Here is an 18806-nt window from a genome sequence, read left to right on the forward strand (position 1 = left end):
GGTGCTTGTTTTGATGCTAGCCCCCAGCCAAACGGAGGATTGGTCGCCATTTTTTCTGTTGTAAAACATCACCGTTCCGACGCTTTGGGGACAAAGTCTCAAAATCGGAGAATCCAGCCCCACAAATTCTGCGCCGGCGTCTACACTTAGTCTCAGAAACAGAGAACCCTGCTCTTCATCTCCCAAATGGAAATTTTCCCCATAGTTTCCATTCGCGGGTTGAGTACCAGTGCACACAAGTTTTTCTACACAGAAAATGGTTAGGAATCGGAATGCATTACCTGACAGTATGGTAAAGGCAGCCATAACTTGGCTTTTAATCGAGGACGGGTCAGCACCCGAAGAGAAAATATTGTCGGGCTGCAGGAAAAGGGCAGGGAGATTGGACGTAGCTATGATGGGCTTAATGACCTCCTTTGCTGTAACTATTCTATGATTCTATGAATAATTTGAAGGCTAGTTACGCGCCCACCTCCAGGTGACATCCGAAACCTGGTGCAAGGTAGTATCAATTAGACTAGAGGAAATTCCTCAGGGCAGGTTGTCAGTTCTGTCACATGATAGTGAAAGATGATGACTAGCAGAAAGATGGAATTGTTATATTATGCATTTTGTGAACTATGAGCAACGAACAGCCCTCAAGTAAATAAGGGCGGTAGCTATTTTTTAAGGGGGGGGGGGGGGGGGGGGGGGGGGGGAGGTGGATATGGGAGGGTAGAGAACATGAGGTTTCGTAGCCAGAGAGATAAGTAGCCAATTTGGTGGGACCAAAGACGATTGCGAAAGGGTGAGAGTGGCTGCAGCTCCATCTTTAGGCAAGGAATTTTTTTAAAAACTAACCCTATTTGTTGTAGCGATAGGTCTGGGGCAGGATTCTCCATTGGTGACACCAAAATCGGGAAACATAATTGGGCGGAGAATAAGTTCCGATGCCAAAATCTTGGCGGCTGCCGATTTGATACCAAATCGCAATTGTTCGTCGCCTTGACAAAGGCATCAATGCCGTCTATAATGCATGTACAGTAGACACCATTTGCACATCATTAGTGGGCCTGACATGGTATTCTCCGGCACCTCTATGATTCTCCGCCTCCGATGGGTTGAGTTCCCAACGGCACGGTTCACCTGTGCTTTTAAAAATCATGAAACCGACTTTGTGGCTGCTGAGGGAGGGAGGGGATCCGGAAAGTGTCCAACATCACCATAGTTTGCTGACAGTTGTGCCGCGGACCGGGGGAGTAGAGTAGCAGGGGATGGACAAAAGGTGGGCTGTAGGGTCGGGGTGGACGGGCAAGGAATACCATTGCCACAGCTGGAAAGGCAGCCATGCAGCTGCGCATGCTGCTGTCAGCCCACTGTGAACTTAGGTCAAGGGTCGTATAGGTGTCCCCCAGGCCCCAGTTGACCCATCAATTGTATGGGCATGCTCCAGCGCAACCAATCAGTGCCATTGAGTGTGTGTGGGGATTGTAATGTGTATACGCGGATGCAGCTTGTCGGCCCCCTGAGTATTATTCCCCAGCCTGGTGAATCCCACACCATTTTTCATTGGAATCGGTCATGTTCCACGTGGCACCAGTGCTAGCTCCTCCATGGTTGCTGAATTGGTTCAGGTTTGGCACCAGTTTTGCTGTTGTGAAAGTCCACTTGGACTCAGGAACAGAGAATGCAGCACTTGATCTTTGAGAGTCCAACTGGTACTCAATATTGCAGTGGAAACATCAAATAGGCATAAGGGCACTTATTTGCATGTACAAAGGCACAAACATTTATTGCAGGTGTGGGCTCTCATGCCTATTTTTTTGGTCTTTACCAATTTGACAAGTGATTTGGCAAGTCCTGCATGGCTGCTTAGCATCCTAACCATAAATGTTGCAAAGCCAAATTTCTAGGCCCTGATTGATTTGCAATGTGGGAAAATAATCTTGTGCTGAATTTCCTTTGTCTTCCTAATTTTTGAAGCTATTTTTATTACTTTTCAGTATTGTGGGGCTGTATGCATCAGTTGTGCTCGTCATTGGAAAGTTTGTACGCGAGTTCTTCAGTGGGATCTCTCACAGCATCATGTTCGAAGAGCTGCCAAATGTGGATCGAATTTTGAAATTATGCACAGATATCTTCCTGGTTCGAGAGACTGGAGAACTGGAATTGGAGGAGGATCTGTATGCCAAGCTCATCTTTTTGTATAGATCACCAGAAACTATGATCAAATGGACACGTGAAAAGACAAAGTGAAAGCTTCTGCTGGTGTGGATGTAGAGGGGATTTTTAAAAATAAAAAAAGCACAAGGTCACTGAAAAGCCGAGCTATTCAGTTAGGTGACAGCAGCTTTTCCTTATAGAGCCCAGGCAGTCGCACGTTCCTTAAGTCCTCTCTGTCTACAGTCTCTCTGCCGATACTGAAGACTGGTGCTTGTTCTGACAAACAGCACCAATTATGGAAATGATTCTGTGTTGCAACTGAATCCAGTTTCTTTCTATTTTTAGTCAGCCAAAATCAGGGCTTCCGAAATGCTTATGTTCCTTGCAGGTATCAACTTTATCAGTCCTTTATATTTCTTCATGCAAAGCAATGGTATTGGGCCGTGTAATCTGCTGTCATTATCAGTCAGAGAAACGAGGCCTGGAATGATTCAATATTGACAAAAAAAGTGAGGACATCACCAATGAATAAGCATTCTTGGATATCCCAGGTGATGCAAGCGTATCCTGACTGGCCTGAGCAAGGAAACTAATTTGACAATCTGTTTTGAATGCCTTATTTTGTTTGTAGTCAATAGAAAAGTATCACCATGTCAGTGATCTTTCTCAGGAAAAAAGTTCATTTATCAAAGGCTTGTGTGTTTTCTGTAACTTCATTATCTTATAAAAACAATGTGGGTACACACTATCGCAATGCAATCAAAAATACTCCACTTTGAGCAAACGCTTTTCCAAGATGAATGACCCTAGTGATTTCAGTGAAAATACTTGAAACTAAAGGTCAGCAAAATGTTCAGAATTTACTTGAACCTCTGAAATGCAAATACTTCAAGTTTTATTTCTTTGATTCAGCTAGAGATGTTATTGTTTCATCAGTTTATTTTTGTGATGGGGATAAAAATAACTGGCTTTTCTCTTCCCTGATTTTCCACCTCTCTGAAATACCTTCCACATTTGTCAGCTAAGAGCTTGGAGAATATATTGCCATGTCACTATCTCTACCAATCTTTAACCAGTCTTTAGAAAGTACACAATAGACCCGGGCCATTCCTCTGATTTTCTTTCTCTATTTTGGCAGCATTCATTTGTTCTCTTCTACTGCACCATCACTTATGAAAGCTTGACCAATATCAAGAACTTATTTATGGCAAAGAGCACAACTGTGTCTTCCACTCTTGTGATACAATTGATTGGAATAACCATATCATGTGCACATCTGTTATTGTGTCTCACACCTGTTATGGAGCAACTAACATTTTAGATGGACAAAAATAAATTGTTAGTACTAAATGGAAAGAAAAGGCCCACCAAGTGAGATCCAAATTGTTTGAGTGGATTTAGCTCTACTTAAAACACTTGTGTTTTAAAACAGTCCAAAGACGTGCAGGTTAGGTGGATTGGCCATGATAAATTGCCCTTAGTGACCAAAAAGGTTAGGAGGGGTTATTGGGTTAGGGGATAGGGTGGAAGTGAGGGCTTAAGTGGGCCGGTGCAGCCTCGATGGGCCAAATGGCCTCCTTCTGCACTGTATGTTCTATTGTGCATTTTAATTTTATTTCCATGCCTAATGATCAACAAATATGCACAACAGTCGCATGATCAGGCTCCTTAGTTAATAATTGCTATATTTTATTCTAAATTGAACTTTAAAGATGAGTGTTGAGCACAGTATATAGAATGTGAAATAACAGGAGTCAAAATAAAAGGAAATTATGTAACCAGTCAATATTGCACAATACTCCGACAACCTACATTGCCTGCTGGACAATATGGACTTCTGTATCGAACCAGATTTGTTTGACATAAATTTTGATTTTGATTTTCTACATATTTCCATCTGCAAATTGCTCATGCTACAATTGCTGAGGCAGTCCTGTGACAGGGCAAAGCACCAGTCTGATGCAACTTAATATTTATTTTTATTGACTTACCAATAAAATGAGAAATGGTGAGATATTTCTAAGGGTTTTGATATTATTAATAGGAAAGATCCCGATTGGACCTCCAAATGATTAGGAAAAACACTTCCAAAAATGCATCCACTGTTGCAGTAAAACATTGCAGTGTACAATTGTAGAAATTTTAATTTGCTGTACTTCTCAAAAAATTACCGCTGTCACAGTAACCTGAAATGGTCAGTTCTCAAGACAACCATTCTGTTTTATATCGTTGTTATTTAGATAAACCAGCTGGTTTCACAACTATTACAAGCTTGCATTGTTAAATCATTATTAATAATACAAAGCAGAGATTAAAATTTTGCTTTCTCATTGGTAGATGTTTCTACTTAATGATCTAATTCAGTGGTTGATGAAGTATTTCTGTAACTTGTTACACAATCCCAAGACGGCTGTTTGTTAAAGCTTATAGGGCTCAGTGTTTACAATGGCATACTGACGAACCTATTTATTTTAACCAATGTTGCAGTCCAGGTTTAATCGCTTTGAAAACAAATGTCTGTTTCAGTGTTTTCATAACATCCTGGATAGAAATTCTCAATAATAATCTGTATATGAGGAAAAGTGGTGAATAATTGACGCTATGATCTTCAAAGTTACTACTTGGGTAGTCTGGGACTACTAGGAATTTCAACACAGGGTTGAAACCGACAAAAAGAGAAGCTAAGTAAACCTGCAAAACTCTTTATTCTGCAATATTACAGTCACAGTAAGACCATTTTATAAACTCCATGCAAGATTGCATTTTCATATCTAAATATTCTAAGGATATTTCATCTTTTGGAAGGGAGGAATTCATAGCACTTCCTGCTGCTTAGAATGAGGTAGTGAAGTGGACGGGGCGGGGAAACCTGCTTTCGATTTGACTTGCTGTAATTACCTTAACCATGTTTATTGAAATGAAATAGCTATTTTCAACACACTTGTTAACAGCTGCATGTTCCAACCTCTCCACCATGTGCACTGTTTCGGATGATTTTAAAAATGAACATTTCTGAAAATGATAGCTGTTTGTGTAACTAAGTTTTGTATGACACAGGAGTTATGTTATTCCACAGTAGATTTCAATATTACAATGTGTAATATGTATTTATACGTCAAGTTTATTCATAAACTTCTGGAATAGTTATAGAAAATATGCAATAAGCTTTGCTTCTAGTTGGATTACTCTGGTTTTCCTCTGAACAGGATGCTGTCTACCAGATCCACGCGATTGTGACCCTGCTGTAACAGGAAATATGTCCCTGTTTTATATTTGTTTCTAAAACATCTTAGTGATGAACATTTTCAATAAAATTTCTTTAAAATGTGATTTTCTCTCACAAGTAGATTGTAATTAATTACCTCACAATGTGCCTGAAAATTACAGGTAAAAACTGTCTCGAGGTTTTATTAAAAAATATGTTTAACTCAATGAACTGCTTCACTGTTAAAATAATAATGATAATGACTTATTGTCACAAGTAGGCTTCAATGAAGTTACTGTGCTAAACCAGCCCCTGGAGGCCCCTTGGGGGAAGCATTCATTACAGTGGTTTATTCACAAAATATCAAAAGCAGCAGTTTGAAAACAGGAACAGGAATTACACCGAAATGTACTTCTTTAAATTATCTTGATTTGAAGAAGGCAAAGGAAGGTTAATAAAATGGTGAATACTTTCACTACCGATTAGGAAATGATTGTCAAGTGCACAATGTTGGAAATTCAGCTCAGATCAGTGAAATATCCCTGATGCCTTTGATCAAGATCATTTGTACATCGCATACCATCTTGACTTGTATCTCACTGTTTTCCTGAGAAGGTAAATTGGGATGGGCAATGAATCTTGCCAGGGATGATCACATCCCTGTTGAGAGCTGTTGAATTGTCTAATCTAAACTCACTCCCTGATTTCCTGGATTGATTGCCATAATATACCCCGGAAAAGACTGGACTAAATTATAGGGTGGAATGTTCCTTTGGGCTACACAAGGAAACCAAGGGCCGAAACAGACATCCGCTCCCCCCATCCCCCACTGCCAGTTTGGGTTCCACTCACTGAGACTACACAAACCCTGCTGGGGACTGTTGTGTTCTGTGATCCCATCATTGTAATGATGTAAACAGAGCATCCAGTTGTTTAACTAGAAAGATGATTTATTAGCAAACACATGGAAAGATAACTGACAGATTACTATATAAAGTTACTAAATGAATTCAGTGAATTCTCCTGGAGCTACTCTAGGGTGCTTCCACCCTGTTGTACGTCTTACTACCCACTGGTGGGTATCTTGCATCATGTGACAGATGTCTGATGCCACCAGCTGGTTGGAGGTCACATTACTACCTATATATAAAACTGTGCACAGGTATCCACAGGGATGATTTGTGTGGGCCCACAGCAGTGTCCTCCTGCTCCCCAAATTCTTGGTACTACTAGCAGACCAGACACGTGATTCTCGTCTGGTTCAAGCAGAAGTCAGATTCCGAATATGAAGTTAAAATCTCTGGGACAACCAATTTGTGCACAGCAAACAGCAGATTATCTGTTTTAATGATGACCTGAAAGACAGAGGGCTGGATTCTCGGATTGTGAGGCCATGTCTGCACGGTGACGTTTTACGCCTGGAAATACGGCGCAAAACAGCCACCGATCGTCCGTGTAGTTGGGGGCTAGCATGCCGGCAGCGTAGAGCACCTGGCTCTAGCTACCGATACGGCCTGGAGAATTACCAGATCCAAAGCCGCACAGTGGGACATGGCGCTGGCTGCTCACGGACCTGGCCTGCAAAGTAGTGCCCCCCATTGGTCGGCTCATGGGCCCCGGACCACCTCCCAACAGTGCCCCAGCCCCTGATGAAGTCCCCCATACACGTGGATCAGCCCTCCCCCGAACATGGCAGTGCTCAACTGAGTCCGCAGCTGCCACGCCGAGAGACCCAAGCTGTCGGGAACTCGGCTGGACGGGGGTCAGAGTATCGGGGGGCGGGCCTCAGGCAATGTTGATACTTCGCATGGCATACCCTCCGAGTACGCCGCTTTGGAGGGGAGCATCACAAAAGCAGTGCCGCTCCAGATTTGGATGGGAACTTTGATTCTCCGGCCGATCGCTGAACCCAATTCCAGCATTGGCGACCGGAGAATCAAGCCCAGCACCTCAAAACCACAAGTTTTCCTTAGTACTGCATTGGATTGTTGGCCTAGATTTTTGTTCTCAAGTATTCCAAAAAGGCAGTGCGGTAGCAAGTGGTTACCACAGTTGCTTCACAGCTCCTGGGTCCCAGGTTCGATTCCCGGCTTGGGTCACTGTCTGTGCGAAGTGTGCCCATGTCTGCATGGATTTCCTCTGGGTGTTCCAGTTTCCTCCCACAGTACAAAGATGTGCAGGTTAGGTGGATTGGCCATGATAAATTGCTCTTAGTGTCCACAATGGTTAGGTGGGGATAGGGTGGAGGCATGGGCTTAAGTGGGTGCTCTTTCCAAGGGCCGGTGCACTCGATGGGCCGAATGGCCTCCTTCTGCACTGTAAATTATATGACTTAAACCCACAACCACTTAGTGGTGAGAGTGTACTATCACGAGCCCCAATAGACACAAATGGAGTAACAGGATTCTAAACTTAGCTTTTAGGATTTTATTTTAACTACTCACTAGCAATTTTAAGTAGAAGTACAATGAACACCTTTTGAACACATTATTTCCAAAGCTCAAAGGTCACCCTGTGTCTGCAGCACATCACATTAGAGCTACAAGATAAAATTGGAGCAAGTAAGCTGAGAAAAATCAAAAGATCTTCTCTTGATGCTGATTTAGTTTGCCAAATTCCTGCCACACATTGGCAATCCACTTCAAGTATGGATTTCAATGGCGAATTTAAATAGGAATGGTTAAATTCCTGATTCAATAAGCAATGTATGAATACAAACTAAACACGGAGACAGAAATGAAATGAGTGGTTTGAGTGGAGCTGAGAGCAGGCAAGTGAATATGTCTGAATGACCCAGTGTTACTTGACACCACTGTGCACCTCATTCTTTTTTAATTTAGAGTACCCAATTACTTATTTTCCCCCAATTAATGGGCAATTAAGTGGCCAATCCACCTAACCTGCACCTCTTTGGGTTGTGGGGGTGAAACCCACACAGACACGGGAAGAATGTGAAAACTCCACACATACAGTGTCCCGGGGCCAGGATCAAACTCGGTCCTCAGCGCCATAGGCAGCAGTGCTAACCCAACACTGTGCATCTCATCAGTTAAACTTTGACCAGATAAAGATTTTTGCCCCTTTGTAATAAATTAACATAGTTTTCTAGCATATCGTGCAATTTAGGAGGACTTAATCAGCGCAACTCAAACTTGCTTTGTGAATGCTAATTTTCCAAAATGGAAGAAAAGCCAAGTCCAGGAAATGCATTGGAAAACATGGTCGACACTTGGGGTGAGATTTTGTAATGCCCACCAGCAGGTTTGAAAGTGGGTGGGTGGGTGGGGTGGTAGTGTCTAGTGAAATGTAACTCGTGGCTTGCCTGGCACCTACCCGTTCGCCCTCAAAATGTCTTCCATTTTATAGTCACTGGCAGTGGCATTGGGTAGCCTGCCCACCCACCCTTCGGCCTATTGAGCCCTTAGGTAGCCACTCAAGTGCCACACTTGCCATTATTTTATTTGCCATGGGGGAGGCAATGGTAATTGGGTAGCCTGACAGCTTTAGCTACACGGGTTCCTGTTGAGTCGGTGGGAGGGGTGGGGGGATTGTGGAACAAACCTCCTTTGGGGTTCCTTTGTGCCCAAGGTCATATTTAACCTCTCTCTCTCCCCCTCTCTCCATCCCCAGCCCCCCTCCCAGACCTCAACCCGAGCTTACCTTCAGCCCGACCTCATTCACTCCTCTTTGGGAGCTGGCTGCATTTCCAGCAGTAGCCACCACTTGAACCTGATGCTGCTGGAATTATAAAGCTGCTGGCCATCTGGTCGGAGGCCTCCTTGTATGTCACTCAAAATCTCATTCTTGACCAATTAACCTTCCACTGATCCTTGGCAGGTATACATTCCCACTGACTCTTTGTAAACACAGCCATCAGAAAAATCCTGCCCTTGGTTATAATGATGATAGCAATGACAGACTCATAAATAGAAGAACCTTGCCAAGTGTCAAATAGTTTTATATCATTTCAATACGTAAAAATATCCAAAAATTGCTTTACATTTGGGCAAGACAAATTTTCTAATTGTTTTAGAATTATATGCGAGGTAGAGCTAAGACTATTCATTGCACAAATTTGATAAAATTATTACTTTTAGCTATACTAGAATTAATCAGACAAGGTTAATTCTCTAAATTTAAACTGAGCAGCATTCATAAAATTCATTTTCAATAATTATTTTGTTTTGTTTTTGCAACAAAGAAAGACAGTTCGAGTCACCTTGTAAGCAATCGATGAGACCTCCACCAGTCCATATAGGTTGTATGGACTCCACTGTACAAATATAGCCAGTACTAGCTTTTAAAGTACATACATTTCCTAGAAGTAAAAAACCTGACCGTAGTCCTAAATAATATAACCCAAATCTGTTGGGGCACTATGTAAGGAATGGTGGAATTAAAGGCATTGCAATCTTCATTGAAGCTCACATCTGGATTTTCAGTTCAATTAATGGAGCTCACATTTTACAATCACATGATCTTTCAGCCATGGTACACACGCAAAGGGGGTCTATATTTTCTTAAAAGAATGCATATTTAAGGCATTGATCAAGCCAGTTTAAAAAGCTTGGTATGGCTAATAAGACACAGCATTCTTAAAAGGGAGGGCAAGTCTGAGAAGCAATTTTTTTAAAAAAAGTGCATCTTTTGCACATTGAAAAAATACGCCAAATAGAATTTGCTGACATTTTTGGAAATATGTCACTCTCATGGTTCACAGAGAGCCTCAATTAGGGTACCTCTTCTTGCTCTACCGCTTCTCAATAGTAATCACCCCTATGCTAACAGAAGAAAGTGCAAAACCACAATTTCAGACTGGCCTGAGAATTATTCTAAATGTATCAGCCCCAGGTTACCATGCAGTTAGATTAATACTCTGCATCCATGGGGAATCCCATCATTCTGAATGACAGCTCACACTGGCTTTGGGTCTTGGTCCTCAACAGTCTAATCCTGGACCCAAGGAGTCACAATAAGATGTCAAAACTACCACAGTGACCTAGAAGGCACAGCTACTGAATTAGACAGTGTTCAATAACATGAATTTCAAACAAAGAAAATTCTACTATTATTTTGTAAGAACTACACTCTTCCAGGCTCCATAAATGTTTGACGTATCAAGGAAGCAGAATTCCAAAACTGCAACCTTGTCTAAATACCCGAGATGACAAATGAAGACATGTCTCCCTGCAACATAGAAATCTAATTCCTAGTTTCGGTGACAATCCTTTAGCTTTAATATAGTCCATTTATTTGCTCCAAGGGTGATGGAACTTCCCTGTCACCCTTCTCTCATTACAAGAGAATGAGAACTCAAAACCCTTCGAGTAACATCTAACAGTACTTTAGACTGTGGCTGGAATGACGTATAAAAGCAGTAGCGCTGCTGAGGACCTCTGGTGGAGACGGAGTGATCCATTGTCAGTTTATCAATAAAATTACAAATGCTGCAAAATCCAACCTCCAAGATGGGTATCGACATGATCAGAGACTTTTTGCCAGCGTATATCAATTTAAGTCAAGTGAAACCGAAAACAAAATATTCAAATATCCTAGTGTGTGCTCAAAAGAATCATATTTGAGTTATGTGAAAAGTTGCAATTTTTGTGCAAGTCAATAGATCACAAGCTATGGTAATAAAGTCAAAGTGATACAGATTTCTACAAGCCATTGAAACTTAAACTTGGAACATGATCTAATTTAGGTCTATAAATGCCAGTATCTGGCAAATTTACACTACATCAAGGATGTAGTTTGAATAATTGCTGTGTGAACCTGAATACCAACACGCAAGTATAATTCAAAAGGGATGCCTCACACCAGCTCAGTAATAGTTCACATCTAAACCCATAGAACAAAGAATGAACATAATCTCAAGTGGAAATCATACGAGACGTCTCTTTTTGGAGCAATTTTTCATTGAATTACCGTCTTCTGTCGTGAAATTAACACCAACTGGTGAAATAAAGTTCAATAATGCATCATCTGTTGCACTACCAAACAATGCTAGAAGAAGTGCCACTCCATAGCCTGTAGCACGTGCTCCCTGAGGGGAAAAAAGTGTAAATGTTAGTTTTCTGCTCTTATCTTTTTCTGTAAAGACTGTAAGAATCAACTGCAATGGGACTGGGATGAGGGGAAAGTTCTTCACGCAGTGGGTTGTGAATCTTTGGAATTCTCTAGAGAGCTGTGAATACTCAGGTGTTGATCATAATCTGTGATCAACAGATCTTTGGAAACTAAGGGAATCATGGGATGATATAGGTTGGGGAACAGGAGTTGATGTAGAAGATCTGGTTCGGTGGTAGAGCAGCCTCAAGCAGCCAGACATTCTACTTAATGCCCTTTGTTTTCATGGAAGATCCTTCTTGGGAAGCTTCCATAATATTCATTGAGAAAAAAAATCCATCACAGAAGGGAATCATTTTGCATTACCCCCTCTCTTTGAGCAAATAAATAATCCTTTAAAATCATAAAACTCAAAACCTCAAAAAAACTAACACAAGGTAGAAATTATTCAATGTTGTGAAATTGCAGTGTAACCCAAATTTAGAGAGACTATTTTTAATATAAATTTAGAGTACCCAATTCATTTTTTCCAATTAAGGGGCAATTTAGCGTGGCCAATCCACCTAGCCTGCACATCTTTTGGGTTGTGGGGGTGAAACCACGCAAACATGGGGAGAATGTGCAAACCCCACACGAACAGTGACCCAGAGCCGGGATCGAACCTGGGTCCTTAGCACCATGAGGCAGCAGTGCTAACTACTTGCGCCACTGTGCTGCCCAAAATGTATTGTTTCGTGGGGTTTTGGAACTAATGTTGAAATGTTTACCATGAGCCAGCCATGAGTTGAACCTGGAATCTCCTGATTTAGAGACTTTTGAGGCTGAAATAAGTACAGTGGATTTGAAATGACAACAACCATGAATTATCACTCTAAAACTGAAAAACAGAGGTTTATTTTATTTTCACCTTGCTGCTGATTTATGTTGGTCACCATCTATTCTGCAGCCGAATGTTCCACCCTGGACTCCAAGGCCACCCCTGCTTTCCCAGACCCAGGAATCATTAATCACCCTCCTCCCATGAGCAAAACTGATGTCGAAAGAGTTAGAAGATAGAAGAATTGACAAAGTCGCAGGAAGGAATCTGACTGAACACACCACAGACAAAACAGTTGTATAAAAACCTGTGGCTTTAAATTCATCAAATTAAATCAAAATAGAATTTCAGTCAGTCAAGTGTTGCATTTGCAGATAAAAACAAATTGGGTTTACTACTCAAATATGCAGTGATGTAGTACCGATTTTACTGAACGCAAACATAACTTATACAACTACTGTAGAGATAAACTAGTATTACTTACAGTGTGAACCGGGGAAGCCATGTCAATATGCACCCAGACTCCTGGCCAATCAAAACCGATATGGGCTTCAATAAACAGGCCAGCACAGGAACTCGTGGCATTGGCCCGATCCTACATAAAACAAGCAGATTTCATTGGAGTTAAATCCAATCAGCTGGATTCCTTCAGCAATTAAACACAGTTTGCAAGAAAATGCTCGTCTACAAGTAACCTCTGCATGTCCACATATTGAACATTTGTGAATAAAAAATACAGGTAAAATAGGAACTTGTTTACAGATAGTCTTAGAAAATCATAGACATTTACAGCACAGGAGGCTATGGCCCATTGTGTCTAAAATAAAACAGAAAATGTTGGAAAAACTCAACTGGTCTCTCAGCTTCTGTGGAGGGAGAAACAGAGTTAATGTTGAGTCCGTAAACCCTGCTTCAGAGCCTGTGCCAGCTGATAAACAGCTATTCTGTATAATCCCACTTCCCAGCTCGGAGACTGCAGTTTGTGAGGTTACAACACTTCAGGTGCCTATCTGAACACTTTTTAAATGCACCGAGGATTTCCACCTGTCCTCCACTTTCAAGCAGAGTTCCAGACAACACTCCTACTCTCCGGGTGAGAAAATTCTCAATACCTCTCTAATTCTTCAATTACTTTAAATCTAGCCTTCTTAGTTATTGACCTCTCTACTAAGGGAAATAGGAACTATCTAGGCCCCTCAATTTTACACACCTCAAATTTCATTTATACACATCAGTGCAAAAGGCACCAACTTCAGCCAAATTTGCCGAATGGATGACCCATTTCAGCCTTCTCGAGAGGAGGAGCCCCATGCAAACCTGGAGTCAATGGGAATCAGGGGGAAAAACCTTTCGCTAGTTGGTTCACTAACACAAAGGAAGATGGTTGTGGTCATCGGAGGCCAATCCTCTCAGTACCAGAGCAATAACTTCCTTTAAGATTCTATGGCTCATTTCAGAATTCTACAATCCTACCCTTACTTATGTTAACCTTGATCATTTAAACAATGAAAAATGGGCATCAAAGTATCCAGGTTGTCATAAAGTTGTGAATAATAATATAATAATCTTTATTGTCACAAGTAGGCTTACATTAACACTGCAATTAAGTTACTGTGAAAAACCCCTAGTCACAACACTCCGGCGTCTGTTCGGGTACACTGAGGGAGAATTCAGAATGTCCAATTCACCTGACACCACATCTTTCTTTTGTGGGAAGAAACCAGAGCACCCGGAGGAAATCCACGCAGACACGGGGAGAACGTGCAGACTCCGCACAGACAGTGGCTCAAGTCGAGAAGTGAACCTGGGACTCTGGAGCTGTGAAGCAACAGTGCTAACCACTGTGCTAGGGGCAGCACGGTAGCATGGTGGTTAGCATAAATGCTTCACAACTCCAGGGTCCCAGGTTCGATTCCCGGCTGGGTCACTGTCTGTGTGGAGTCTGCACGTCCTCCCCGTGTGTGCGTGGGTTTCCTCCGGGTGCTCCGGTTTCCTCCCACAGTCCAAAGATGTGCGGGTTAGGTGGATTGGCCATGCTAAATTGCCCGTAGTGTCCTAAAAAGTAAGGTTAAGGGGAGGCTGTTGGGTTACGGGTATAGGGTGGATGCGTGGGTTTGAGTCAGGTGGTCGTTGCTCGGCACAGCATCGAGGGCCGAAGGGCCTGTTCTGTGCTGTATTGTTCTATGTTCTAAATGTCATCGACATGAATCGTTAACACTGGGCGTGATTTAACAGCCGCGTTGAACTTATGCAAGAGCATGACAGGGCCGTTAAGGGCGGCATGGTAGCACAGTGGTTAACACTGTTGCTTCACAGCGCCAGGGTCCAGGTTCGATTCCCGGCTTGGGTCACTGTCTGTGCGGAGTCTGCATGTTCTCCCCGTGTCTGCGTGGGTTTCCTCCAGGCGCTCCGGTTAAGAATGCAGTTAAGCGAACACTTCACACTTCCCAGTGGATCCCCAGGGGTAGGCGTGCCATGTAGCATGTGAGAGTTATTGCCTAGAATCCCAATCAGACCGTGATGCTTGGACACTGCCTGAACACTGCGGGAGGCATCACCCTGGACACAGCAGCTGACATTGGAACACTCAGGGGCTGGGCCCAGCACCAGGACATTTCTGGGACCAGAGGGTGGGTGCGTACACTGGGGAGGGGACCAGCAGCGGTCCAGGTAACGTTACATGCGGGTGTCTGGGGAACAGTGTCTGGGTACAGTGAGCACGGGCCCCTGCTGCGTGGGCAGGGTGTGCCGGGTGGGTTGGGGGGGGGGGGGGGGGGGATTCACACTGAAGGGTCCCAGGGTGGAAGGCACCGCTGGTCGTCAGTCTCACACCCTTTCCCAATTCCCTACAGATATTAAACAGTATGGACGAGATCTTGGACTCCACGGATGTTGCCCTAGTGGTGCTGCTAGCAGGCATGGCGGCCACACGGCAGAGAAGGATGGCCCAAAGTGTACAGGATGGTCTTTCAAACAAATGACAGACAGCGTGTGCCGCAGGAGGCTCCACCTCAATTTTTTTATAAAATAATTTTTATTCAAATTTTCAACAAAGTTTAACCAACAAAACAGAAGAAAAGAGAAAAAACAGTAACCCCACCCCCCCAAATACAGAAGCAATAAATTAACAAGAATAATTCAATAACATGGAAACAAATGTACTACCCAGTAAAGAACACACCCCCCCCCCCCCCCCCCCGGGTTGCTGCTGAAATTGACCACCCCTTAATGCTCCGTCAGGAAGTCTAGAAACGGCTGCCACCGCCAGAAGAACCCTTGCACCAACCCCCTTAAGGCAAACTTGACCCTATCCAGTTTGATAAACCCAACCATATCGTTGATCCAGGATTCTACGCCCGGGGGCCTTGCATCCTTCCACTGTAGAAGAATCCTGCGCCGGGCTACCAGGGACGCAAAGGATAGAATACCGGCCTCTTTCGCCTCCTGTACTCCCGGCTCCGTTGCCACCCCAAAAATTGCGAGCCCCCAGCCCGGCTCAACCCTGGAACCAACCACCCTTGACAACGTCTCCGCGACGCCCCTCCAAAAGCCCGCCAGCGCAGGGCACACCCAAAACATGTGGGTGTGGTTTGCCGAGCTCCCCGAACACCTGACACACCTGTCCTCTCCCCCAAAGAACAGGCTCAGCCTTGTCCCAGTCATGTGCGCCCTATGCAGCACCTTTAGTTGAATCAAACTAAGCCTCGCGCAGGAGGAGGAATTCACCCTCTCCAGGGCATCCGCCCACGTTCCCTCATCAATCTCCACTCCCAGCTCCTCCTCCCACTTATCCTTCAGCTCCTCCACCGAGGCCTCCTCCCCCTCCTGCATCACTTGGTAGACTGCCGAGGTCCTCCCATCACCGACCCACGTCCCCGAGAGCACCCTATCCTGAACCCCCCTTGGCCGCAACAGTGGAAACTCCGCCACTTGCTGCCTAACAAACGCCCTAATCTGCATGTATCTAAAGATGTTCCCTGGGGGGAGGCCCAACCTTCTCTCCAACTCCTCCAAGGTTGCAAATTTCCCGTCGAGAAAGAGGTCCCCCATCCGCCTGATACCTGCCCTGTGCCAGCTCAAAAACCCTCCGTCCATCCTCCCTGGTATAAACCGGTGGTTCCCCCGTATCAGGGACCAAATTGAAGCCTTCACCTCCCCCCTATGCCGCCTCCACTGCCCCCAAATCTTGAGGGTAGCCGCCACCACCGGACTCGTAGTATACCTTGTTGAGGGGAGCGGCAAAGGCGCCGTCACCAGCGCCTCCAGGCTCGTGCCCACACAGGACGCCACCTCCATGCTTTTCCAAGCCGCTCCCTCGCCCTCCATCACCTACCTACGTATCATCGCCACATTGGCGGCCCAGTGGTACCCACAAAGATTGGGCAACGCCAACCCCCCCACATCCCCACTCCGCTCCAGGAACACCTTCCTCACCCTCGGGGTCTTCTGCGCCCACACAAACCCCATAATACTCCTATTGACCCTTTATTTGTCTTATCTTTACTTCTGTGTATCTCACTATCTTTCTCTGTTTACAGAAATCACACCCATCTTTGATCATTGTTTTTTTTTAACCAGAGTATTTTGCTCTTCAAAAACCATTTGAAATAAAAGAAAAATAAACATCCAGTAATGTCTCTTTCCAAAGACCGGTTAAATAACGAGCATTGAAAATTGAAAGAAAGGATGGATAATGTCTAAGGTCACGTAGCGGATGGAGATGGCATCATGCCAAGTTCTCCACCACTTTCGATTCTGTACAAAAATTTAACCATTTCAACTAGCAGGTCATCTGCACAGACTTGTACGTCTCTAAGAATAGCTAATGCCTCTAAAATTAATCAGTGGAAATTGACTTAAATGGAATGACACAGATAAAGTTTTCGAAGGAGAATGAAAAATTTTGTTCAGCATTTTAATTGAGCTCCATTTTAGAGAAAGAGTGAGAGGGTTAGAGAGAGAGAGAGAGCCAGAGACAATGAGAGGGACTGATAGAGACAGCGAAAGTTGAGAGAGCGAAAGAGAGCGAGTCAGGGAGAGACAGAGACAGGGAGGGATAGTTAGATAAAGAGAAAGAGCAACAAGAGTTCCAGAGACAGACAGAGTTACGTAGAGAGATAGATAGAGTGAGAGAGAGAGAGGGAGTTTTAGGCATCTAAACTTTGTTCTGAACTATTCACTGTCTCTGTATTCAGACTTTGACTTCAGACCTTGACTTTTAAAAGTTTTGTTACGAGCTGTGATTATTTGAAAGCTACAAATTGTCTACGCATTGCCTTTAAAGATTATAGTTTGAGTACAGTTAACAATTTTTTCTTTTCAAGGCTATCATTGGCATTTCCAGGGTAATTTTGATACACAAGGAATTTTAATCAGGGTGCAAAATCACATACGAAGAATAAGAAAATATTAGTTTTATGGTGTTCAGTGGAGGTTAGGATAGTTGAAATACATATGACAAATATGATCAAGCCGGTGTTTCATTAGTTCAGGGTTAAAACTTCCCTGACACAAATAATCATCAGTAGGGTGAAACTAGCCTGTCTCACAACGCAGATGTTTTAATTATGAGATTGCAGAATTACTTATAAACAACAGATGGGTAAATGAAATATGTCCATGATCATGCTCGTCTGGGAAAGAACCACGATACAGCGCAAAATTGGTTCACTCAGAGTTTCAATAACATATTGTGTTTGCTGAAAGACTTGATAACGGGAATTTGGCAGCACTCCAACTTTTACTTCCAGTCTATTTGAGTGAAAAATATAAAAAAAAGTTTAGAGATGCGAATGGCATCATTCCAATTCATCCACCCACTATACGCCCCTTTTTGTCTCTGCAAGACAATTAACCCTTTCAACAAGCTTTTGTGTGTAATCCAGAAGATGTCTTGACACTCCCATGCGGGTTTGCCTGTGAACTCTGGCCCTTTTAATTCTGATAAAGTAATGAACAGTCCACACAGCTGAAGATGCATTTTAATTGGAACTTACAAATCTTAAGTTTTGAATTTTCACCCTCTTAACGACCCAGACCTGACCATGTTCACAGATGGAAGTGCTTCCATCGGTGAAAGGAGGGAGCGGTTATCAGGATATGCTATAATCAAAGCAGGATAGGGAGACAGTAGAAGCGGCAGCATTCGAGACTCCGTTTTCAGCACAACAAGCAGAATTGTTCGCAATAATACGCGCATGCGCACTAGGAGCAGACAAAAAAGTAAATATTTATACAGACTCCAGATATGCTTTTGGAGTTGTACATGATTTTGGACAATTATGGAAGAACAGAGGATTCTTAACATCCGCTGGGAAATAGGCAGGCAGACCACCAAGCAAAAGAAACCTCCCATTCAAAGGAAATGGTAGTGCCTAAAATGATGAGCCAGACTGAAAGTTCAAAAGACAAGTCTCCCTCTGAAAAACCTATGCCGACCATTACTGACGTAATCCAGCTACAGGAGGACGCTCCTGCTAGCGATAAAAAGTTATGGAAAGAATTGGGATGCACATATGATAAAGAAAGTAAGCTGTGGGTCACCCCAGCAGGGCAGACATGTATGCCCGATGC

The 18806-nt window shown here is 43.4% G+C and overlaps 2 protein-coding genes across 2 annotated transcripts in view; one reads left to right on the forward strand and one right to left on the reverse strand.

Moving 5' to 3' along the window:
- Positions 1 to 5472, forward strand: part of LOC119972907 (piezo-type mechanosensitive ion channel component 2-like) — a 1374210-nt gene extending 1368738 nt beyond the window's left edge. Inside the window, 1 exon segment of the mRNA XM_038810453.1 lies at positions 1983 to 5472. Coding sequence (XP_038666381.1) covers positions 1983 to 2235 — 253 coding nt within the window. The 3' untranslated portion in view covers positions 2236 to 5472.
- Positions 5473 to 9284: 3812 nt separating this feature from the next.
- Positions 9285 to 18806, reverse strand: part of LOC119972265 (probable aminopeptidase NPEPL1) — a 65078-nt gene continuing 55556 nt past the window's right edge. Inside the window, exons 11-12 of the mRNA XM_038808671.1 lie at positions 12718 to 12828; positions 9285 to 11393 (exon numbers count right to left, since the gene is read on the reverse strand). Of these exons, the coding sequence (XP_038664599.1) occupies positions 11232 to 11393; positions 12718 to 12828 (273 nt within the window). The 3' untranslated portion in view covers positions 9285 to 11231. The remainder of the gene's footprint in view (positions 11394 to 12717; positions 12829 to 18806) is intronic.

The sequence above is a fragment of the Scyliorhinus canicula genome, chromosome 10 (assembly GCF_902713615.1).
Source record: "Scyliorhinus canicula chromosome 10, sScyCan1.1, whole genome shotgun sequence".
NCBI classification, from domain to species: domain Eukaryota; kingdom Metazoa; phylum Chordata; class Chondrichthyes; order Carcharhiniformes; family Scyliorhinidae; genus Scyliorhinus; species Scyliorhinus canicula.